The 25,572-nt window shown below is 38.6% G+C and overlaps 1 protein-coding gene across 9 annotated transcripts in view; it reads left to right on the top strand.

Annotated features, from left to right (window-relative positions):
- The window catches only part of MAP7 (microtubule associated protein 7), a 110,944-nt gene that overhangs the window by 51,152 nt on the left and 34,220 nt on the right, over window positions 1-25,572 (top strand). For 8 of the 9 annotated variants that reach the window (XM_030490385.1, XM_030490390.1, XM_030490381.1 and 5 more), the window contains exons 2-4: window positions 11,562-11,630; window positions 16,909-16,986; window positions 25,274-25,437. In XM_030490385.1, coding sequence (XP_030346245.1) covers window positions 11,562-11,630; window positions 16,909-16,986; window positions 25,274-25,437 — 311 coding nt within the window. The remainder of the gene's footprint in view (window positions 1-11,561; window positions 11,631-16,908; window positions 16,987-25,273; window positions 25,438-25,572) is intronic. The other variant, XM_030490387.1, reaches the window with a different exon arrangement.

The raw sequence follows: 25,572 nt of genomic DNA on the forward strand, positions 1-25,572 counted from the left end.
TCTTCAGTTCTCAGCGGTAGGTGTAAGCTTCAGAGTGACTTGGAAATACTCACAGGAATTACCTCATAGTTTGGAGCAAGCTCTCTAGTTGAAGTCCAGGAAAGCTTTTCATCTAGAAAAATGTACAGGTGCTCCATTTCATAATCTCTGAGTTGACCTTCCATGTACAACTACTACAACAATACACCGATACAGATCCTGAATGTAGGCATCTGTCTGACGTTCTGGTAGCTAATGCTGCCTGCAGCAGTCAGAAATGTGAGGAGGAGAGGGAGCTGGTGCACTTGCAACTTGGCTGAAAATGTTTTGCCCTTGAGCAACATGGTCACGAATAAATCACTGGAGGTTGCATATTGCCCAGTCTTGGCGTTTGAAGAGCACATGGCCAAAGACATGCTGCACAGCAAAAAATGCTGCCTGTCTGGAACTGAGGTTGGCCTGTGTGCCTTCAGGTGGTGGCATTTCAGCTTTTATTTTGGTGATGTGTAATTAAAAAGCTTCCTTTTGTGTATCTCGTCTGTATCTGGCTGGGCTTGCCAGCCTTCTGGTCAGCAGCAGAACCACTGCTTCACAGCACAGGCATTTTCAGCAGATAACAGGGATTTTTTTTTCAAGTGTTTATGTTAATACAGTTGTTTTATATTGCAATAAGATGATGCAATATGATATCCAGAAGAAATAATGTGTCAGCTTCTTTGTAAGTGCTGTTACAGTTATTGTGTTTCTTTTATCTTTATGAGACTCTAAGCGGCATAGCAGCTCTCCTCCCTACAAAGGCACTCAGTTTGGTATGCTCTCCTGCTTTATTTGATATTTTAGAATGCAATGCTTTTTAAAGCCAACATAGTCAGCCAAAAGTAATCTTTTATAAATATGCATCCCCAATAGGGCAGTTACAAAATTTTAATCTTAAAAAAAGTATCCCTCTCACTGTAGTTATTTGTGTAATCCAGTTTTATGTCTGTGGGTTGCTTCCAAAGAAATCTATTTATGCTTCTGATTTTAGTGTTTTACAATTCAGTGCTGAATTAGCTGTGACAGTTTAAAATCATCTGTTTATCTTCCTAGTCTACAATATGAAAACAATGGCAACTTCTATACTATTCCATGAGTAGTAAACACTAACGCTGGTGAGTTTTCATTTCTATTTAGCAAGGACCAGAGATGAAGAACATTTCCATTAGAACATGGAAACTGATGGTAGACTTCTGTGACAAATGCCAGACCAAAAAGAACTGGGATGGTCATTGCAGCTTGGTGTCTTTTTAATTTATTTATATTTGCAAACCAGACCATTGAGTTCCCACAGTATTGGAAGCATGAAAATATGTACTTCAGCTTCAAAATTCTAAGAACTGAAAATATTTTAACATTACATTAATTCATAGGTGTTTCAATAAGGCATGAACTTTGCTTTGCTTTACTGTTTCAGCAAGAAGAAATTAAATATAGATATTCTGAGTCAAACCTCTAACTTGCAAATGTACTCTGTAAGTACTGCTGTTTAAACTTTAAAAGAATAGGCATTTTACATTTGCTAATGATGGAAATTTCAAAAAGCTTACATCTGAAATTGTGAAGACTTGTATTACCTGTACTAAAAATAGCAAACTGGTCTACAGTCTGCAAGTACTCTTAGCTTCACCCTAGTTTCCTCAACAGTTCCTTTGACCTACTTCCCTTAACAAGAGAATTTAAGAGTTGACATCTAACCAAAATTAGGCACATCTGTTCTTCCAAAACGGAAGTCTAGGTCTCAGTTTTAAATCACTGGAGTGCTTTAGATCGAAGCCTTCTAAAGAATTCACAGCTCTTACTGCCTCACTGCTATAGTAATGGCCAGAACCTTGTACATATTTTTAAAAGAATTTTATCAGTGTTGCTAGTTGGAATATTTTGTTACAAAAGGATTTTGATTGGAGCTCTAACATATGTGTGAGAGTGATAGCTCTGGTAGGGTGTTGTGGATGGAATGATGTACTTCACTCATAAGAGAAGTAGCAATATATTTATTACTATAGAACAGTGATTTAACGAGGGTTGATAGCATGACAGTGGTTTAATGAGATTCTGTGGCAAGGTGCACTTGATTATTTACTGCATAGAGGACAGGGTCAGACAGAACTGTCAGGGAGACTCTCCCACTGATTCATGGGGTTCAGAAAGGACCCCCCTGGCTTTCTGAACTCCTTCTCTAAGAGGAGTGTAGGTGCAGCTGGATTCAGACTTAGTCACAGACTTGGTCAACAGTTTGTCTAAAGGATTATGTATGTGCAATCAGTCTTTTATATCGCTTAGCTAAGATTTCAAAGTTTAGCATGCTATTAATCACTTACCAGGAATCTGTTAAGGCAAGGAATCTCTTAATCTCAAGGAGTAACCTTGAGAGGTGTCCCTACTCAAGGGGAGATCCCATTGTGCAGCCCACTGCCATACAGGATTGCTCAGCTGGCGCTGGCCTGTCACTATTATAGAGTAAGATGAATTGATTTATAGTCAGATTTGCATACCAGCAACATATCTGAGTCGCTGTTCCAGACACCTCTTGACTACCATGTTGCCATTTGTTCCCCAAAGTCCAGAGGAAGCCTGATGCAGCCATTACAACACTCGCTCATGGCTCAAGTGGCAGGGGGGAAGAGGGCAGCACAATGCCACATAGGGAAATCTCGTGTCTCCTTATGAACCATCTATACCAGGGCTTTTATGAGGGCTTGGGGGTTTTTTGAGTGGAGGGGGCTTGACAGTTAGTGTAGAGCTTAGACTTTCCATCCTGACACTTTGATTCTGTTCCTATGTGTATGCTCTTTCCCAAACGATTAACCCAAAAGAAAGCCAGTGCACCACAGTGGTCTTGGATTCCCCCTTCCCTGAAAAGATCACAGCTCTTGTGACCAAGCTGCTGCAAAATGCACATTAATGTCACTCAGGTCTCTCTTTCTGTGGGAATCCTCTGATTCTCTTCTTGTCCCTCGTACAACCTGCTGCTCAGCCCTACAGTCCTCCCATCCCCAGATAGTTCCCTGGCTTTTCCACCCTGTTCTGCTAAAAAAAAAAAAATCTTGATTTCTGAGCTCAACTCTAGCACTTCTCTGGGCCTCCCAGCTGAACTGGTCTCTGAGGCTTCCTGGGGTGACACCAGGAAGCAGTTTGTACATAGTGACTCAGAGCAGAGGGTTCTTACTGTGCTGTTTTGTCCTGCCCTCAGCAGCTGTTCAGGGGTAGTCTTCTGGCTACCAGGACAGTACATCAGCTTCGTAGGAAGGGCTCTGCAGCAAGACTTTTAAAGGATGAAGTTTGCTTCAGAATGGTGGTGTGGATAGGAGCTGGCTACTGGCAGACTACTTTGGAGGCGAGCAGCAACCCACGAGCCACCATTTATTACTTCCTGCAGGAAAGGGAAGTTTTAAGTTGTTGCAGAGGAGGAGAAAAGGAGGAGATGTTTTCTAAGAATAAAATGCTGATGCTTGGTTCCTGTGCAGTTCAAGTGTCAGAGTAAACATCTTGGATGCAGCTGTTCTGAACAGTATGTACAAATAGATTTCAGTGATGAAAAAAGATGATGGTTTGGTTTGATGTTCAAGCTTTTGTATTTGGATCTCTGCTTGATCCATCTCCATGCTTCTCAGCAGGGTTGTGTTGTAGCATGTGTTAGTTGAAAGTAAGAATTTTGTTGCTGTCTTGTTTTGAAGGACTTTGATAACTGTTATGTATATGTACATGAGCTACAAAGCTAGTGCTCGTTGTGGTGTAATTTTGGTACACTCAAAGCACTGTTTTATAATAATCTTATGAAAAAGCACATCAGGTCCTGGACAAGATTGGGGCTTCAGAGTGTGTGTACACAGTGAATAAATGAAAGGAAGGAGTAGCCTTCACTCAGTGTTCAGCTCGGACACAGCTGGTAGAAGCAGCAGCGTAAGGAAGTTGATCTGTCCAAGGTCAGCCCAACTTCAGTACAGTGCAACGATATCAGAAAATGCCTCCAGCTGTGCTGGAACAGATTGCCAGGCCACTTCTCCCCAAGCTCTTCTTGTGGGTAGTGCCAGAGTTGTTATTGACAAGTGGGTTTTGTGAAAACTATAGTTTTTAACCAGGGCACATGTGAGTTTTTTCTTGTGTATTTTTAAAGACTTATCGTCTCCTACATTTTTGAAAAGGAGAGCAGATCATAACTTTATCCTGACTTATGCTGAAGATTTCAGTGTTGGACATCCATCTGCATGGGTTTTACCTTTGTATCTGCCAGCCGAGCTGCATTTATCTTGGTAATTTTTGGCCAGCCATAGGACTTTCAGACCTATTTATCTCTGGAGAGATCACTGTCCTTTGTTCCCAATCTTCTAATTTTAAAATGCAAATAGGAAAGTATGGAGTGCAAGTATGGAATGAATGTGGTACTTAACTGTAGAGCAATAAATAATACTAAAATATTACTTAGTATACTGTTTGTCTAAGTATATATATGGACACTTTATAATACAAAGAATAAGGCTTGCAAGATATATTTTTCTGAAAATATGGAGAGTAGCTTTTACATGTGTACATATTACCAAAGTATTATTCATAAGTTATGGATGTAAGAAAAGGCAAGAGTCACAGGCAGTGGGAAGGCTTTTATTCACGTTGAACTTTCATTTTCCTGTATCCAGCCTCTGGGTCATGGCTCATATGAATTTGTTAGTAGGATAAACACTCCAGTTTTGCCGTTAAAGCGACTCTTTAGTGTTAAAATTCAGCCCTGTTGCTTTAGAATAAAACAGCCAGTTGCTGAATGCTCAGATTCTTATCCAAGTCAGGTATTCAGGATTTCAGTCTTAATGCAGCTCTGCATTTAAGCTAATAAACGTTGTCAGCTCTGACCTGTATCTACGCTTTCAACACACTCCACCCAGCACAGCAATACTTCTAGCCAACTGCTGCTCCCACCTGCAAGATAAAACTGCCTACAGTAACCTTACTTCATTCTTTCTTATACAGTCCGAGGAAGTGCTGGTTTCTGCTTAATTCTGACTAGGTCAAACTATGCAGTTTTACATTGTGCATATTAGGCATAAAATACTATATAACCATGTGAATGAAAGAGTGGTTTTGTTTGGGTTTTTTTGTTTTTTGGGCAATGTTCGTAAGGAAATAGTTGGAGGTAGAATAGCTAGATTTCCTCTGCTATGTATTGGCAACACTTTTTGAGTGAGGCACTAGTTTGTTCCAGTTGTCACTTCTGATGCCTTCTATATCTCCCAGCACACATCCTGGCACTCTTTTGACAGCTAAGTGCCTGTTCAGTCAAACTCAGGAATTAGAATAACTAGATTTTTTTTCTTTTTTTCCCTTTAGTCCCCCCTCCTCTGTTCTAGCTATTTCTTTTTTTCTCCTGGCTGTTTTTCAGTACTTTTCTCTCTCGCTTGTGGAATAGAGCAAGAAACTGGTATCTCATCGTTGCTGCTCAGTGTACCTTTTACCCAGAGGCATATCTGAACTGTCAGGCACACATAGCTGTTGGCATGCCTCAGGCTTACCTGTGCTTTTGCTCTCATCCATGGCTCTGCAGCTCTCATACAGTTCCTCTTTTCAGAATCTTGCTAGGGTGCAGTTCTGTGAGGACTGCTGTGCATATCCTGACCCTGATACAGCTCTGTGACACCATCTCTCGCTTGTGGTCCCCAAGTGCCCCTTCTCACTGCATTTTATCTGTTGGAGATTCTGTTTCTGGAAGTAGAGACCCGTTAGTTAGTACAGCTGCCTATGTCCTTTGGCTGATCCTCATCAACGGAACAGAATTTAAGCATCTTCTTTCCAGATCTTCAGCCTTGCTGGAGGGGCTCTGTTTTGCCATTCACCTCACTGGGGATAGCTGGTACATGTTGTGCAAATATGCTTGATTTGCCATGGTCTGAAAAGCCAATGCTTGTAATCTGCACAGCTCTTGTGTTTTTAAAAAAGCCTGTCCAAGTGTCAGTGTGACACTTTGCAGCTTAGTGTTTCTTTATCATTCTGTAGTTTTTCCAGGGTCTGGGAGAATATTTCTCCTGTTTTCCAGGGCACCATCCATGGGGCTCTACTTCTCAATTAGGCTTTTCCCCTTGGATATACTGTCTTGTTTAGTGTCTTGGACCAGTCTCCTTTGACCAGAGCTTCTCTGGCAGGTGAAAAAGCACTAAAAGCTTATAGTTTTCCTCCTTTTTCAAGATTTCCTGTGAGACTTTTCCTCAGCTTTGCATCTTTTAAAGATATAATTTCTCTTTGCTCTGGTTTTTGTTCTTATTTGCTAGCAATTCCTGTTTCTGCTCACACAGACCTCCTTTAGAGAACCTGGAGATAGCTGGTTCTGTACTTCAAGAGAAACGCTTTTGACTGTAAGCTTATTAAAGGCATTTCTTTCTACCTGACAGATACTGATCATGGAACAGCTTTATTTTTTTAAGTACTTCTTGCTATTATAAAATGTTTGTTCGTATTCCCATTTTAGAAAATGGACTTTGGTACAGGTTCTTGGGACAGGGAATCTTAGCTGCTGTGGGAAGTGACTGACTATAATGGGTGTATGAGAAATGGGGTAAATTGACATCCTATATGAAATTGCTTATCGGTCCTTCTAGAGCTTGTGCTCATCCTTGTAATGGAAGCATTGATTATACACCTCTGAATGTGAACCCACAGGCATAACAGAACTGATCATAGATTTGTAAATAGAATTAATTTCCAGCACAGACGTGCTTTTTTAGGAATAACCTCCAGTTTTTGCATTTGCCTTGGCTCAAGGTAAAACTAAAAGCTGAACCTTCCTTGAACTGGTTAGCCTTATGCATCCCTTTTTCAGCCTTTGAAATGTTTAAATACTGAATTCTGTGCTGCAACTGTTTTTACTTCGAGCTCAGTGTTTAAATGCCTATGTATTTCGCAGCAGTTCATCTCTCTTCTCCCACCCCTTTTGCAGATAGGGAAACTGAAGCCTAATTTTCCATTTCATAGTATGCTATATTGTAATGGCAGAGCTGCGAGAGAGGAGCAAAGTGTCCTTTGATTCCCACTTGGGGTCTAACAGACCATGCTATGTCCTTAAAAGGCCAAAATATAATAATCACATACGAGTATGGCAGCAGAATCTTTTATGTTGCTTTTGTGATGATGTCCTCCGGTTTATTTTGCAAATGTAGCTTGTTCTGGATTCACAGGAATACGACCTAAAGTAATAAAATTTCACGTGTGACATTTCTTTTTCTACTATTGCAAAATGAAGCTGTAGAAACTTAGTTTGGATCCTTTCCATTGTTTTCTGTTATTCAGTTAGGTACTTGATGTCAAGTATATAATCATGTGTATAGGCAACATTTTAACTTAGGTTTTTAACTTGTATTGCCAAAAGAACATGTTGTTCACAGTATTGCTTCACACTTGCGTTCCAATCCCCCAAAGGTGCCTTAAAATAGAAGTTCTGTAGTCTTCTATCCTTTTAAGCTATTATCAGTAGCACGTATCTTAAAATCATCTGATAGATGTGCATTTTCAGTATGTCTGGGCTTTATTTTTTTGTTAAATTTACACTTACATACTTGCAATTAGGCATTTCATGCAGGCTTATGTAACTCTAGAGGAGAAGCATGTGGTGACAGGAGGGAGGGAAAACTCATGGAAAATTAAGAAAGTGTTTGACTACTTTAAGGAGTCTGTATTTCTGGCAGCTGGAGCAGATTATTCCACATGTTTGAAGAAGCTTTGTCAAAGTTTGGCCAATTGGAGCTTCGCTAACCTGCAGTGACCTGCTGCAGGTTTTTACGTCAGTGATTTTTGGATGACATGTTATATAATGCTGAACATAAAATTGTAGTTATATAGTAGTAGGGATATTGCTTTAGTCAATAAAAGTTGTAAGTTCAGAACAACCTTTATGCCAGGCCAATGCTCTACTACCATCTGTTGCTACCCAGTTACTGAGCACTAAACAGGAATAGCTGAAGTAAAATGGATAATCCAGCTCAGTTTTAAAAGTATTTTAAAATATATGCTTTTACCTTTGAAGGGGGGACAGGGAGGAGTTTCCAAACACGGTAATATAGTTGCACTGATGTGTTTGGAAAGAAACCAAGGTTTTGATTCTGCCAGCCCTTCAGTCTGTGGGTGATTCTGTGCAGTCCCTGAAATCCATGCACTGGATGGGTAGGTGAAGTTGCATATTTTTAAGCCCTGCTTAGACAAAGCTTTTGATCTGACTTTCTTATCTGGAAGAGTTATCCATGAGGACAAATCTTACATAACATCTCACCTGGGGAGGAAGGCCAAAGAGAAACGTTTAATAGCTGACCAGAGCATCCTGGCTTAGAGAGTTCATTTGCAGATGGCTGTTGGAAGACTGTTCACTGAAACAGGTCACTGAAACAGGTTCACTGAAACAGGTCACTTCGCAAGGCGAAGGTGGGGTGGTACAGCTCTTTATGACTTTTCCAATCAGTGGGAGGTTGGGGTGGAATATTTCCCCATAAGACGTCCCCTTCAGTTGGGATGGATGGGCAATGGGGTTCTTTTGTGGCAACGGGAAAATCACTTAGTGTTTTGGTTTAACATCAAAAACACTAGAAGGTAAAAAATATACGCCAGAACAACCACATGTCAGAAAATACCTAATGGGGTTGAATAAAAGATAGTCAGACTCCTCTTTGTGGCACACATTGACAAGACAGATCATAGAATCATAGAGTGGTTTGGGTTGGAAGGGACCTTAAAGATCATCTAGTTCCACCCCCTGCCACAGTCAGGGACACCTTCCACTAGACCAGGTTGCTCAAAGCCCCATCCAGCCTGGCCTTTGAACACTGCCAGGGATGGGGCAGCCACAGCTTCTCTGGGCACCCTGTTCCAGTGTCTTACCACCCTCACAGTAAAGAATTTCTTCCTTATATCTAATCTAAATATACTCTCAGTTCAAAGCCATTACCCCATGTCCTATCCGTATATGCCCTTGTAAAAACTCCTTCTCCAGCTTTCTTTTAAGTCTCCTTAATGGAGTGGAAGGCTGCTCTAAGGTCTCCCCTGAGCCTTCTCTTCCCCAGGCTGAACAAACCCAACTGTCTCAGCCTGTCTTTGTAGGAGAGGTGCTCCAGCCCTTTGATGCAGACTCTTTGTTGGTCTTCAGCCTTTTAAGTTTCCAGAATGCTTCAAGAAAAATATCCTCTTTTTTTCTGACACTTCTTTATATAACTGTTATTCTCTCCATGTGAAGATAGTGGTTCAAAGTAAGCAACAGAGCAAGCCTTAGGTAGCTGAATTATGTCTCTCCTGGCATGAGTTAGCTTAGTGAGTCTTGCTGGAACCTGTGTTGTCAATATTTAGGTTTGGATTTTAGATGTTTAGTTGTCTGATTAATCTGTTTGTATCTTAGAGCAAGAGGTATTTTGTGTGGGAGCACACCTACACTAGTTACTAAATGCTTGTGCCAGTTCTTATTTGATATCCAGCATCGTTAAAACTTATGGTTGTGCCATCTGTTCTTTTCTTCATCGCTTGTCATATGAGTGGTCATATGAATGTGTACTCAGACTGTGTCAGAAAATATTCCAAGGAAATGTCAGATGAGGAAATATGGAAAAAATATTACTGTGTACCTAGGCTCTATTACAAATGTATTATCTGGATGGCTTTTAGACCATTGTTTTGAAGTTAATGGAGCATTACATAATCCCATGGCATAAATGCTTGAAGAAAATAATGTGCACGCACTGTATGAGAGATGCGAAGAAACTTGTGCTGAAGCTATTAGAACATCAGTGCTCTCTCTAATGCTCAGAAACAATATTTTTACTATTTTAAAACAGTTTTCTATATGATGCCCTAGGCCAGGCTGATGGGAATCATGATGGACGTTTTGGGCTTCTGGGTTTTGTCAGGCTGCCTTTAAGATGTGACAATTCTTACCATGTTTTGGAATGAATATTTGTTAAGTTCAACAGTAGTTACTTCTACTGATCACAGAAGACTTCATACGGTTGTTAAGGGGAGTGTCTTTTTTTGACAGTTATTTAAAATTACATGCCTTTTTTGGTGATTATGTGATTTTTTATTTTTTTTTTTTTTTGAATGCTGCTCTCAGCAAAACATTGCTCTTGAACACTAAACAGTTGATCGACTCTATTTCTCTATTTCTCTCCCCTTCCTTCACCCCACAAAAAGCATCACATAGATTCCTTGTGCTACCTTTTATCCTTTACACTCATCCTGAAACATGCCTGTGGAAGGAGGTAAAGGGGAAACAAAGATTTTTGTCAGGCCGTGAAAGGAATGAATTCACTGAGGCACTAAGGCCTGAGTGTATATTGCTAAAGCTGGCAAGCGTAGGGAATGGCTTAGAGCAGTCTGAAAAATCTTAAGTGTGTTTTCTAAAGTGCATCGAATGCAGTAATGTCTGTCTAGGTTTTAAAGCTGGACTAATCAGGTTTTTTCCAACTTTCATTGCCAGTGATGTTTTAATTTAAATTAATAGAAATTAATTTTTTTTCCTCTCCCAGGCTTTAGTGATATAACTGTCTCTTTATCCCTGCTTGCAAATGTTTTCGAGCTGTTTGTGCAGGGGTTGTTAGAATTCTTACAGTCTGTCTTTAGACTCTTGCCAGATTGCTGAGTTCTGGACTCAAACACCCTTATAGTAGAGCTACTGGACATGAGCATGAGTAGTAAGCCGAGAAAATCATGACATCTAATTTCCTGGCTTGGCTTTTAATTATAAATAGATGCTGAACCAAGAATATGGTTGGGTTTTGAAGTATAATAATTAATCTTTTGGGTTTTCTTTATAAAGGATTGTTGAAAGGGCATTCAGAGCCCCAGGATTATCTTTTTCTAGACTGCCAGGGCCTGATCAAAAATCTGTTAAAATAATGGGAATATCTTCTCTGTTAGAATTCATTCAGGTCATAAATTGCCCTCTATTCAATTCTGCGTAGTGGCTGTGTTAGTAATTTGTGAAGAGTCTATGAAGGTTTACCAGTATCTTGTACTGTACCTTTAGAAACCTGGGATCTGCAAGTCACCTTTAACAATACAGTTTCCTCCCCATTGCATCCAAACATTGCAACATGTTTGGTGGTTTCTTCTAAGTCACTCTGCAGTTTCATTCTGTTATTCCCACTAACTTGCTTTTATCAGTGTGATTAATTCAGCTTCCTGCAAGGGAAATTAAATTTAAAAAATTAAAGGCTGCTGTTCTTTGGAAGTAGTGGCTTCCAAAGCATCTCCATAAGAAAGATTAAAAATTAGCTGTTTGTATAACATTAGCATGGGGGGGGGGGGGGGGGGGCGGAAATCATATACCTCATTAAAAACAGGTTCATTAAAATGGAATCTTCTTGTTGCTCTTTTCCTCAACTTGAATGGGGAACTTGTATTCTGGCTTCGGTGTTTTCTCTGTAACATTCAGGGTTTTTTCTATGCAAAATGGCATTAAAGTGGTATTTTAAAATGGTCTGGTTTTAAAGAGAATTTGGTGATGTTTAAGTTGCATTATAATAGTGGTTGAGCTGTTGTTTAGTGATATGGTTAATTAACCTCGTTCATTTTCTTCCTTGTTTTAGCAGCTGAAGGTTCCAAAATACAAGACAAGAAAGGCACTTCAGGACAAAGCAACACTGGAACTAAACCAGGTACATCATTCCTCACGCTTCATGTTATAATGCTGTCTGCCTCAATGGTGTATGAAAATCAGCTGTTGTCTTAGGAACTTTTAAAACGCTTGATGCTCTTATACTTCTCTTATTGTTTCAGTCAAAACTGGTATCACTGACTGTATTAAGTTAGGCTGGAATTCCTGATTTTTTGCAAAGAAGCAAAACTGGAAAAAAAAAAATTCTACTTTTATTTTAGTACAGCTTAGGAATGAGGGTTGGGAAGTGAGATAAGGCAAGAGAAGCTACTGTACCTGCATCTGTGCTTGCATGAGAATTATCTATTGCAGGCAAAGATTTCCATCTTTTATGTAAATGTGCTGCTGTTCAAACATTTCTTTGCATACCACAAAGCATGCCATATTCTGTCATTTTTTGTTTGTTGTTGCTTTACCGTACCTGATTAGTACACTGTGTGGATTTAATTCACTATTCACTTACACAGTTGAAAGTCTATGTACTAAAATGTTTAGTGTAGTCCTTAATGCTTAATGTAGCATTAGGTTAGATAGATAGATTAGATACCTAAATTCTGCCTGTATTGCAGTTCAGGTACACAAGCTTAATATATGCAGTTAATAAGGAGCTTGTTTAGGTGCCTATGAAATAGCATAGGTACTTGTGTTGCTGAGGACGAGGCACACTGTAAGCACTCCCTTCTCAACTCCTTGACAGCTTGGCAGCTCAGTGACTGGTTTGTACTGACAGACTCTTCTCTGTCCCCAAACTGGGTACTTCAGCCTATGTCCCCAGAGGGAAGCAATCCCAGTGCTGTCTGTGTTCAGATCATATCTCTGCCAGGCAGAGCTGGGTCCTTCACAAAGCACCAGATTCACAGCTGTTCTCAATCAGAAAGGCAATAGGGAAAAAAAAGAGAATGGAGGTAACATTACCCCCTTCCATGGCAAGCCAGAACTCTTGGTGATGGACACTGTTCAGTATCCACTTTTTCCTACAGTAGCTTAATCCCAGTTTTCAGTTCTCAGGAAAGTGTCCTAGCTTCTCCTATGCTCCCTTTGTCTGTGCTGGCGTGTAGAAAGGAACACAGAATTCCTCGGGCTGGAGAGAGGGGAGGGCACAGGCATGTGTGCAGGGTTTAGCTCTGCACCCAGCTGGTGAGAGTCCATGTAGAAGAGAGAGTTTCTCAGAGCTGGTGGTTTGTTGTTGTTTGGTTTGTTTGTTTGTTTTTCTTTAGATGGCATATGAATTTCATGTCAAACATTTTTGGTTTAAAAATGAAACCAAAGAGTTTGCAGCAGGACAGACAGCTGTCGCTATAAGCAACGTCATTATTGTCTAGAAAGTGTCTACAGGCTGAATAAATATTACAAGCCCAAGGCAACTCTGAATATATGCATAGCACTGCAAAGGGAGCTGGACAAAGGGAAGACAGTTTGACATCCAAGCAATGCATCTTTTCAAGTAATACTGGCTTACCTTTCTTTTTCTCCACACCACCTCTGTGAACTAATGTACAAACTGGCTGTTGTTTTCCACTTGGTATCCCTTTTAATTTCTTCAGCATAAGAAATTAGCACCCTAGGGGTCAAGGGCAGAAGGGCATTGTGAAAAGAGAAGGAGAGAATTATAGATGAAAATGAAGAATATAGTATTCTGACTTTTGAATTCACACTGGGTGCAGGTGATAGGTACCTGAGCCATAGAAACTGGCCATATGTACTAAGTACATATGACAGTTACTAATTTAGCAAAATTACAACCTAATTTATAGAAGCATCAACTGTGCTTAGAAGTTCATTGAGAATTATATAGAAGATTTAAAAAGCTTGCATTTTCCTTTTTTTAGTATAATTAGGGACAAAAAATGACTGGTATTTCAGTGCTGAATTTCTGCAAAATAGTGTTCATGACCTCTAAGCTCTTTCAAATGAACTAGTAAATTTTTTAAAATACTTTTGAACTCTCAGTCAGTGTTGTAAGTTTATGGAAAAATACAGGTTTAATTTCCAGAAATAGGTACAAAATTAATTTCCCCTCTATAGAACTAATGTGGTTTATTTAATCTCCAAACACAATAGGCATAAAATTAAACATTTGTATGTTGTGCTCAGCAAGCTATTTCACTACAATGACATGAGTTGACATGCATTGCATGATAACCAGACTGCAACTTCTACAACAGTAGTGGGTCTTTCTGAAGTGGTCTCTCTAAGGCTTTGCATATGCCCAGTCTTCAATTATTTCTATAAGAATTGAGGAATTCTTGCAGGATTTGTTGCCAATGATGTGTTTCCCATCTCCTTGTGCAGCACCTTAAAGCTATTGCCCAATGATAAATGTGAGCAAGACCAAAGTACCTTGTGTGTTTGTCCTCATATTCCTATAGAATAAGAAGAAATACCAATCCCCCAGGTATTTGACTGGTGGCGTGTTAATGAGCAGAGACATGAGAAATAAAATGGGGAGCAGGCCTAGTGATCTTTCTTGGTTTGCCACAGCTTGAAGCTCTTGAAGCTATGTAGTGGAGGTGTCTGTAATTGGGAGGATTCAGAATGCAGTTGTTGGATGTGGGGCTTGTAGCCAAACTTTGAAGGATCATTTTCAAGGCTTAGAAAAAACATTTTAATTAACAGTAAGATTTGCACCAGTAATGCGTGCTCCGGGTCCTAGTAGAGCAAAGGCAATGCTGGTCTTATCCCCATCTTTGTGCTAATATTGATTTAGCTCTTTGTGATCCCAAATGTATGCAAAATAGCTTGTTACTGAAGACATACTTACACTCTGCATAACCTGCAAGTTAATGTGAATGCTTTAGGCCTGTTCCAACATCCTGGGATGCTAGGAGAGGGGCTCTGTGTGTGTGTGTGTATGTGTGAACACTGTCAGGTGTGTGATATAGAAAAAATAATTGGATATCTTCAAACATGGCAGAATGCATAATGGCAGAGGGCAGCTTTAAAAATTTATTTTATTCCTTCCATTGCTTATAATTAGGAATTCTTAAGGGATACCTTTTCAGTTTGCCTGTCCATGTAACCCTCCTGCCTCTTTGAAGAATTGCTGCTTCTCCCCAGTAGGGAAATCTCTCTTCTCAAGAAAGGGAAAAAAAAAAAATCTTGAAGGAGAATAGTACATTCAAAAAGAAGCAGGATTTTATGTTATTCCCCAGTGTCTCATCATTCTCTGTCAACTCAATGTTACATTGACTTTGCTGACAGCCCTTGAAGGGAATCCTTGTTTTCTAGGGGAATTCATATTACATGTGAATTTTTCCACTAGCAGTAATTACTCATGCCACAGAAATTCATGTTTTGTGAATGTTGTGTGCCAGCCATGAGAGAGAAGGAATATTATTACCCTTTTGACCTGTGTCTGCAAGCTCAAAAGACTGCATGCGAGTCAGCACACTTCTTAACATCAGCCAAATGTTAATCTACACCATACATTGGACAAATCTATGCAATGATATGACGAGGCATAGTTTCATAAATGGCAGCACTGTGTGCTATTCAACCAACAGTAAGGGTCTGATCTGTAATTGGGTGATGGATTACATTTGTCTTTGATGGTGACTAGTTCACTTGTTGCACCTTTCTTTGGGGCTATCATGTTCAAATGTTCTACTAACTATGCAATGGGTTTTCTCATTGCCACTCTTACTTTGCATTGCTAATAACACCATTAGTTGGGGCCGCAGTCTCTGACCACTGTTGAGATGATAGTTTTTCACTGATGAGAGTTCAAGACTAAGTAAACTGAACCTAGTCATCTGTGAACTCGTTCATGCAAGAAATCCTGTCATCTTGATACAGAAACTTCTGTTAGAGTATGAAATGCGCATTACTGATTTTGTCTAATTCAAGTAACTTCAAAATCTGTCTAGCGCATCCTCACTTTAGGAATTTATTTTTGCAGATATCTTTAACCTCATTTTTATGCCCCATTGTATTATTTTGCTAGTAACTTTTTTCACAGATATGTAGTCTATACACAAATAGGCTGACTTTACATGTCTTTACAAATTGCTTACTTGTGTATTAGCACTGAATTGTGAAAAGGATCTGTTGTCTTGTTTTTATGTGCATTTCCGTGGTGACAGTATTCTTGGTAGTTCTTTATCTTGAAATAATTAAAAGCTGAGTTCCCTTCAATACAAGAATAAATCTGGTAATTTCTTTATGCCCATAAATATTTTCAATTTTTCTGTGTGGTTTTTTTTGTTTAGTTGTGTTTTTATTCAAAGCAGACTTTTTCAGTTTTAGTGAAAAAAGCTTAAAATTAACAGCTTTCCAGGTTTAACAGGCTAAGGATAAGTAGGAAATTAGTTTTGGCAGCATGCTGAGATGAATAAGTAACTTGGATTTTGTTCCCTTGTTGTCTGGAACAGCTCCACTCTGAGGCTGGAAGCAGGATGCTAGCTGGTCAGCATTTTGTTGTCTTCCAGAGAACTCGCTGAGCAAGTGATGTTTTTCCAACCGAGATTGAACTTTTGCAGCCAAGCCTGGGCTCTGACACTATTTTTTTTGGTTTTGTTTTTTCATATTATCCTTAGTCTTATTGCTGTGATGCAAGTGGCCAGTTGCAGATATTTTTAAAGAAATAATGTAGCTAACTTTCAATCTACAAAGGATAGTTGAGGAAACTGTCATCTTACTTTACTGGAATTATACCCGTCCATGCGTGTGATGTGCTGTCTTAATGTGTTTGCCAGAGCTTTTAACTCATGTGCATACAAACATCTGTGGAGATCAGTATCTTGCTCTCTTCAAAAGCTCAGCTGGAACTTCTACGGTGTTTCGATCCAATCTATTTTGCTTGGGTACTGAGCTGCTTCAGCCTTGTGAAATAGGGCTTACTGGGTTTCCGAGGCAATATGGGTGGAAAGAGGGTGCTGCATTATAATAGAATTTCCTGTGGAAGCATTTTGGAGAGAAGTTATGGAATAATAGACAGTATTTTCAGATACAGTAGTTTCAGAATGCTCTCAAGCTATCAAGGTGTTACAGGCTTAGAAACAAAAAACTTTCTTCATGGGTTTTCACAGGCAGTAGTCTTGCAAGGAATTCAGAGTTACAACTTAGTCCATTCTTTGGGAGCATTTTACATCTTGATAATTAGAATGCATTCATTTTTTTCTTTTTTATTTTTTTTTTACTAAGATGGATTTCTGAAAATGTGATCTATTTTGAAAGCAGAATAACTAGGTTTTTAATGGTTCCTTCCTTAAAAACTTGTTTATGGCACTATTTGATTTTATGCTATATGCCTAATATTTTCCCCCTCTCTCCATTTGTAGATCATCCAACAATACTAAAGGTTGATGACAGGCAACGGCTTGCTAGAGAACGGAGGGAAGAACGAGAAAAACAACTAGGTAAGGCCTACTGTATTGGGTTTTTTATTGTTTGTGTTTTTTAATGGACTATCATTTGCCTGCAATGTTTTTTCCAGTTTACTCTCAAGAGCATTCAGCAAACTGATAGTGCTAGATACGCAATAACGTCATTCTAGACACACTACTACATCTTTAAAGTAGACTTTTTTAAATTCATGCACATCTTGGGATTCATCATTTCTATACCTGTCGCATTCCTATTATTTTTGTGAATCTGAATGAAAAATTCTGAAATAACACAAGAAAACCACCATTGCTGTAGATGGAATTTGAAGTTTTAGAATATTTTGCCAATTAAGATTAGACTACTTAATATGCTGAATGCATCCTGTATTGCCATTAAATAGAATTGCAGAACAGGTCACCAATGTATGGATTGAATATTTCTGTATAAGCTTGGTTTTTTACTAAAGTTAAAACCTTTAGTAGGTGTCAAATAGTTGTGCTCAATATCTTATGTCACCTGCGCATAAGCATGTATAATGCTGTTCAGGAAGGTTACGTAAAAAGTGGCTAGTGGTGGGCACTATACTGAGTGTGGTGGTGGGAGAATTATAGAATTATGTGAAGCAAAATTGATGGCTTTCTGAAAAGAACGTGTGGCTGAAACAACATTCTGTGGCAATTGGGAGGTTGGGGAGCCAAGTATTGCTTCTTTTTTTCACATTCACCCTGATTTCTTTGCATGCTGTGTTGTTCTTATGGCTTGAGAAACAGAAGTTATTTATTTCCATTTTATAGCTTATGGAATTTTATGGAACTATATCATAACTCAAGGAAGAGTTATGCTGCTTTTTCTAACCTCGAGAGCCATGATTTATTGCCATATAGGTTTTAACACATTAATATCCAGCAGCTTATAACATTGTACTAACCATGCACGAATCACTAGGGTTGTTCTGGAGGGGTAAAGGAAAGATTTGGTTTTCACTTGCTCAAGGGGATAACGTGACAGGACATTTGCCAATCCCTAAAAAGCTGCTCCTGGAGTTGAGGCTAATGGTACGTGTAAGCTTAGTTTCTTCAAGTTCCACAACAATTACTGTCTCATTCTGATTAGTTTGTCACAGGTGATGTTTTCACGTCTTGAAATTATTCTCTTTTCAGGTTCAGTCTTTGTGTAGTAACAATGCTTTACTCAAGTGCAGAGGGAGATGCTTTCCTTAAGTTTTCCTGAACTCTAATTATTCTAGCTATTGATAAATGAACATCTGTTACTGGAAGGACATGACTTCTGTTGAGAAACATGGCCTTTTGTGTGATGTTTTGAAAGCCACATCAAACTGTAGGGTTTTTTTAACTTGACATAGAATCCTTCATGCCTAAATGGGAGAGTTCTGCATGTCCCCATGATGTACGTGTGTATTGTGTGTTCTTGCATGAAGAATTATTTTGAACTAACAAGAAAATTGAAAGTGCTGTTGTACTTTCATCTATATATTTGTCTGCTAACATTATGATTTAGGAGCTGTCTCCTGAGATTTTTTTTTGTTCCAGTACAGCAAAGCAATGATTTTCGCAATGGCATGCAAGCTTCATTTTTTTTTAGTGCAGAACCTAGATAATCAGTCACTCATGTCATGTGAACCATAGGAAAAAAATGCCTCAGCTGCCTATCTTAAACATCAAGTTGTATAATGTTGTTACATAAATGTGCCTTGCTGAAAATTAGAGTTGGATTTTGTTAATACTGGGACATCAGCCGTGCAACAGTAAAGCAACTGCAGGAAGGGGCTTTTTCTTTTGTTTTTTCTTTTTTTCTTTTTTTTTTTTTTTTTTTTTTTTTTTTTTTTAATAGAACCGAGTTGGATTTAAACTTAATTCCTTTCATTTTGATTCAGAGGATCTGTCAAGTTTAGCAAAGGCTTCTTTTTAAGCAGAAGTTGAGAATTTCAGACATACCTCAAGTGATATTATTTTCTCTTTCTCCCCCTAAAAAAGACAGTGTTCAGTTCTGTAAGTGTAGAGCTGGTAGTAATCTTTGACAATTCTTTGTACTTTCAGCAACTGGAACCACAGGAGGTCATGTTATCCATCTTGTCATGAAAATTAAGTTGTTCCACCCTTCTATTGAGATCATGTGGACTACCAGTTGAATAACGATTATGTTTATTGGTCAATATTCTAATGTTATGGGAGGGTTAATTTGAGGCCTGTTCCCCCCAGCCTTTTTGTTTACTCTCAAGTTTTAATTCTTTTCAAGTTCCTGTGCTATGATAGATGTGGCTTGCATTGTGATATAATGGGTCAGTCCGTGCTCTGTACTCTTGAGGATTTGCTTGCACCTGGCAGTGGTATTCTAGTAGTCTTATTCTACTTACCACACTTGGGTGTCTAGCTCTTTTTAATGAGAGTTTAGAGAGTAGGAAAGATGAGTGCTGTCATTTTGGTTGTCTGGATACATCTAGTGTATGTGTGGTGGCACTGTCCGTATCTGTGTTTCTTGAGGGTCATAGTATGCTACTAATTGAAAAGAGTAAAAAGGCTTCTAAAAAAAAATGCCCCTTTCGCCTTAGTACATTCATGTCTAGTTTCTCTAGAAAATGTAGAAGACACACAGGGACATGTATGCTATTTCAGCTAATCACCCCATCAGGAAAAGAGAACTTTTTAGTTCCTTCTTTGTGGAAAAGGCATTGCTTTTGAAATGCCATCCCAACACTTCTGAAAGATGAATTATTTGTGTTTTTTCCTGTGCAATTCATGTTTTCCATAACTAAGAAGTTGTATCAATTTTGGGGTTTTACCTTTTATCCTTCGGCTTGCCTTTTCACATGGGCAGAAATAAAGGAATTGCTTAACAGCTATGCTTTAAGCTTCTTATTTCGCTTACTCTTTGGTAATGTGTGTATTACTTGTTGAAATGTGCATTCAGACCTTTAAAGGATTATTAAGGTAATCTTAATAATGCTTCCCATGTGTCACTTGCTCTTCAGAAATCATGTTTTCATTTTGTGCTGTTTGTGCTAGCACTCCTTTCCACAATGTCTATGCATGAAGTTAACGTCTGTCTTTTAAAATATGAGTATCAGGTCTCTCTGTGTGACACCAACCCTCTTGGGTTTTGCAAGAGAGGAATCCCAGAAGAGGCAGCGCTAGGTGAGGGTGGTAGCTGTCAAACAGGGCTGTTCTTGGAGGACAAAGTGAAGGGAGCTGTCACAGTTTTCCTGACTCCAGCTTGGCGCTGTGGCTCCTTTGCATGTCTCAGGCTGACGGGATGTGTTTGGCACTGGAGACACTATGAGACATGCATGTCAGAACTGAGTAGTTTGTGAAAGCAAGCATGGTAGATGGCCTGATCGAACTGGAAAAGTCTAATAAAAGCTACTGATTAACCAGTAGCAGGGCTTCACCCTCAACTCTGCTATATTAGTTTTATCAGTACTGGCAAATTAAACAGTGCTAAGAGCATTCCCTGGTGCTGAAACTCAATTGTTCTTGCTATTAAACTGTTCTGATGGATCCTGGCAGGGAATTGACTCCCAGACAAGCTTTGAGAATTGGCGGGGGAAGCCCACGGGCTTTTCCTCACATATTGATTGACTACTGTCATTATTTTGGAGGGTAGAAGTTTAGTAGTACAGGTGGAAGTTGTTCTATGCCAGTTGGTCTCTGGGCATGTTCCATCTATTAGCATAGACCTGGTTCTCCGTAACTGCAAGGGAAAATCAAAATGTGTTTTTCGACAGGGAAAGTTACTGGGGTTTTAAAATGGGTTTTATTCTGGTAACCTTAGGTAGTGGCCTAGCAAAGAGAAAGAGTTGGTGATTGGGGATTTTCACAGTATCTCAGTCCCTGGTTCTTGAGAAAACCATTTTAAGTCTTATATCTGTGCATGCTTTATCTACACTAATACTGCTTGAAGAGTGACCTTTTTTATCACCATTATGATCCTGACAAGGACACATGGCTCATTTAGTTTCTGGCATTGGGAACAAAAGATGGTAATCCTGCCATCTGACTTAACTCTTCATTTCAGGAAATGTGTTATTAATCTTAGTTTTTAGAATATGTCAGAGTTTCAGGTTGGCTAGCTCCGTTAATTTCTTAATACTTACAATGCATAAGCATTAAAATAATATTTCAAAGATCACATGATGATACATATTCCTCTCCCATTTGAAAGTGAGCATTAACAAAATATCACATTAATAAAAATTACAAATTTTTCCTGTCAGTGAATTCCTTCTGGCTTATTCTCTTCTCTGGCAGTTGGGGACAGAACTTTATCTATCTAACATTTTCACAGTCAGAAACTGGGAATCAGTGACCCTAGTATATGAATTATTTTGTGAGGTCCTCAGAGGACTTGAGTGTCAGAAGCATTTACATGACAAGAAAACAATTTTTAAGGAAGATTAGTTTAAAAAATTCTGTGCTGAATATCCCTCAGAGCGTGGTTACCAGAGAAGGGTTGGCTTAGAGAATCTAACATTAACTTCAACTTTAATTACAGCTCTGAAGTTCACCTTCTAATTCATTCAGTCAGCCATTGCTGCAGAACATTCCCACTTCTAGGTATGGTTAAAGCATCACTGATCCGTTTTTCTGCTAAGGCAGCAAGGAGACAATCACAGTCTCGGACAGTGCAGAGCTGGCAGTGAGGAAAGGTGAAACAACGGTCAAAGGAGAAAGCTACTGCTGAGGTCAGTGCTGTAAAGTCAGAAAAGATAAAAGCTGGAAAGATTGACAGAGACTATAGGATCTTTATTCAGGTAAGCTGTCCGTCCAAGGTGGATGCAAAAGGCAGACTGAGAAAGCATGGTGTAGACTCATCTGCCTTTATATAGGCAATAAACCAGAAGAAGAAGGACTGAAATGAAGAGACAGCAGAAGGGATGGCAAAAGAGGAGCTGGGAGGACATCCATTGCTTCACATGGCTGAACAGAAAATAGAGGCTTTGACACTTAATGCATGCTCCCCCTTCCCTCCTAGCTTAAAACCCCTGCAAAGAATGGTGCTCTGTCTATGTGCATGATTGGGGAAAGGAACTACAAAATTATTTCCACAAAAATGTGCATGATTTGCAGGTAATATCTCCCACATTAAATGAGTTAATTCTAGTGCAAAATTGCTTGGTTTCAAGTCTTACAAGTCTCTTAATATTGGAATCTTTTTTTTTCTTGATTTTTTTTTTTTTCCTTGATTGACCTTGTTTTCTTTTGCTCTATTATTCACTTCAGTGGTGTCAGAAATATAGTCTTAATTATGTTGCTTTTTAATCTAATCCAGCATTACTAGCTTGCAAACAAGCAGAAGGTATTAACAGCTCAGTTTCTAAATCTTAGGTTTATGCTCTGATTTTGTGTCCTTACATCACATTCTTATGTTCAGATTTATAGGTGGTACTAAGTAATGAAATAGAATAGAACAAGGATCAGACTGTGACTTTTCTTTGTTCCTATGCCATTTAAGATTTCAGCATGCAGGTGCTATTTGAGCCACAATCAAGCTTTCTTTGAATGATTCTTGCATTTTGTCATACAATTTATATTATTTCAAGGGAGATAAGTATCATAAAGTTGTTAAGATAAAGCATTTTGTTGGACCATACCTGTACTGGCATCCAACATTGGCTCAGCGCCAGGTATAGGTATTAGCATAGCTTCTGGAGGAGCTATCATAAAACTAGATATTTTCCCCTTGCACATCCTGCATATTGCTTGCTCTTCCAAGCTGACTGGGCCTTTTAGAAAGATCTTTAGTTTCCTGTAGGCTTATCTGCTGATTCCTTCTATCAGCAAAGCATTCGATGTATGTGTTGCTCTTAATACAGCTTGCTGTGCTTCTAGAAGCACACCTGTGTATTCAGAACAGGGCTTAATTTCCCTAATTTTTACTTTAGAGTAGGCTTTTTTAACCCTTGAGTAAACTTCAGGGTTTTTTACCCTAGGATACAATTCATTAATTTCTGTCAAGTGTGGCAGGAAAAAAAGGTTCTGCAAAATCATAAATAGGAACATGAGAATGAAATAAAAATGGTATTTAAGTATTTTTATTTTTTCTTGAAGATATCATCATATATCCAAGGACACTAACTTCTGTCATTGTATATACCTACCTTGTAGCTGGCAAAAGCTGAGCCCTTAAGTTCATGCAAGAATGTCAGTAGTGCATGTAGGAATCAGTAAAAACAAAGCAGACATTCTCCATTGATGCTTTAATAAAAGAAATCTAGGAAGTAATCCTTGAAAAAAAAAATAGAAGCAGGAAAGATTATTTTCCTATCTGTGGAAAAAGTTAAATTAATGAAAATAGATATTATACTTTTTCTCAGAAAAGAGATGTATCATAAATCATGCTTTTATGTACTTGCAAAATACTCGGTCCAAACATAAAATTAATAGCTTCCTCATGTTAACAGATGGGTGGATATTCTCTACTGCTTTTTGCCTGTAACTTAAAGATGATAGAGGTAGCTTTTGTATTTGTTTGAAGTCAGATCTATTTCTTTTGTTATCATTTATTCCAGTTTAGCACTTCCATTTGCCTTGGTTAATCCATCACTAATGTGTGTTTCTGTTATTGAGCTGTCTTTCCTTATCACAGATGTATGATTTTATCATCTCTCCTCTGAGGAGCAGAAAACTCAAGATTAGTGTTCTGTCCAGAGGTTTAGCACTTCCCAGAAGCGAGAGCATATAAGAAAGTTAAATCTTTTACATACAGAAACATTTAAATGTTTTCATCTTCTCTCTTCCTGAATTTAGTCATGAATCTTCAAATACACTGTTTCCATTACTTTTTTTAAAAAACATGACAGGCTGAAGCCTATGGAAATCACCACAAATAATACCCCAAGAAGGTCTAACCATTTACATTAATGACAGAAAGAACAATCTCCATGTCTTTTATAAGCAAATTAATATTCACATCAGTTAAAGTTATTGTGTTTTGATTCTTTGCTTTTCTTAATTTCTTCCATCCTTCAAGAGTGCTTTATTTTCATTAGAGAACCAGAGCGCTTTTTCATGCTGGGTTGCCATTGTAAGCAGATTCCAGGCACAAAAGATCCAGTTGATCTCAGGATCTGTGAAAGTCTTTTGGCTCACAGCAGTGGCTTGTCTCAATATAATCATTAGAGACCGTAAACATGCTGCAGCTAGATGGACTTTCATGAAATATGTGCTACTAAGCTCCTTAGGTGCTCTTAGCTTTTTCTAAGTGAATGGGTGTTTGAAAACTTCTGCAGAATGGTATGACTGAATACCAGTTTTGAACTCCATTGCTTGGGTTACTTAACGTGTTCACAGTCTATGTAGTAGGGTGGGTGTGCTGTTTCTTGGTGTTTGGCTTTCTTTAAAAGTTAAAACATTACAAGCTCTGTGTCTATATGTATCTGTGCAGTGCTGTCTGCAAAAGTGAAACAAACCCTCTAAGCATTTCTGTATCAGAGTTGAAACGCAACAGTAAACTCAAATAGGAAACAATTGTGAAGATGAAAACTAGCAGGAAAAGCTTCACAGGAAGTTAGTTATACAGAAAGTACAGAAGGAAAGAGTAATACCATATCCTCCAGGAATGGCGTTTAACAGTTATTTAATGTTACTGCAGTCCAACACTAATGAATTATCGTTTGAGGAAAAAGAGGAAGAGAAAAACCTAATGTTGAATTGGGAAAAATGATTAACAGTATTGTGTTGTTCAACATATATTATTAGTTAAGTTCTGTTCAGATTTGGTTTTATGAAGTAAAATATTTCACCTGTTCAGGCCCATAACCTCAAGCTCTGAGTGGCTGTTTCCTTCCTTTTGTGTCCTCATGAATAATAAGCATGATTTCCCAGCTGTTGATTTGGCTAACAATCCAGGTGCTGGAATTGACATCCCAGCCACTTCTGTCATAAGAGGTCTGTATTGATCAGTAAGGATGGTGATTAGTTTTATCTTTCTTTTTATTACCTTTCTTTTTATAGTAAAAGATTATGGACAATTATCATGGTTTGTACAACAGAAGTATGTTCACATAGATCTGACATATGCATTTAAGTATTTTAAACTAACAAAAATTCCTTTCTTCCAGATAGAAACTATATGTTCAATTAATTTAACTATTTCTGGTGGTAACTCATAGTAAGTAAATTGAGATGAAATGCATGTGTGAGGAGGGTACATGATGTTTTAATACATGGCGAGAGATATTATGCATGTTGTCTTAAGAAAACTAGTTCAAAAGTTTTTTCATTTAGTTTGGTTATTCAAATAGTATTAAAGACTTCATCATATATAGCATGTTAATATTTTTCTTACTGATTTTTGTCACAGCTGCAAGAGAATCAGTCTGGTTAGAAAGAGAAGAGAGAGCCCGGCAACATTATGAAAAACACTTAGAGGAACGCAGGAAGAAGCTAGAAGAGCAAAGATTAAAGGAAGAGAGAAGGCGAGCTGCCGTAGAGGAAAAGCGAAGGCAGAGATTAGAAGAAGATAAGGTAACAATGAATGTAATGAAAACACTTTCGCCATAAGATAAAGTACTTTTTCTCTGAGAGTTGATGGAAAGAATGCAACATAAGCCATGGTCAGTATGAGAGAGCATGCAAGAGGATTTTAAGCCTTACTTGCAC

Source organism: Strigops habroptila, chromosome 6, assembly GCF_004027225.2.
Source record: "Strigops habroptila isolate Jane chromosome 6, bStrHab1.2.pri, whole genome shotgun sequence".
NCBI lineage: Eukaryota > Metazoa > Chordata > Aves > Psittaciformes > Psittacidae > Strigops > Strigops habroptila.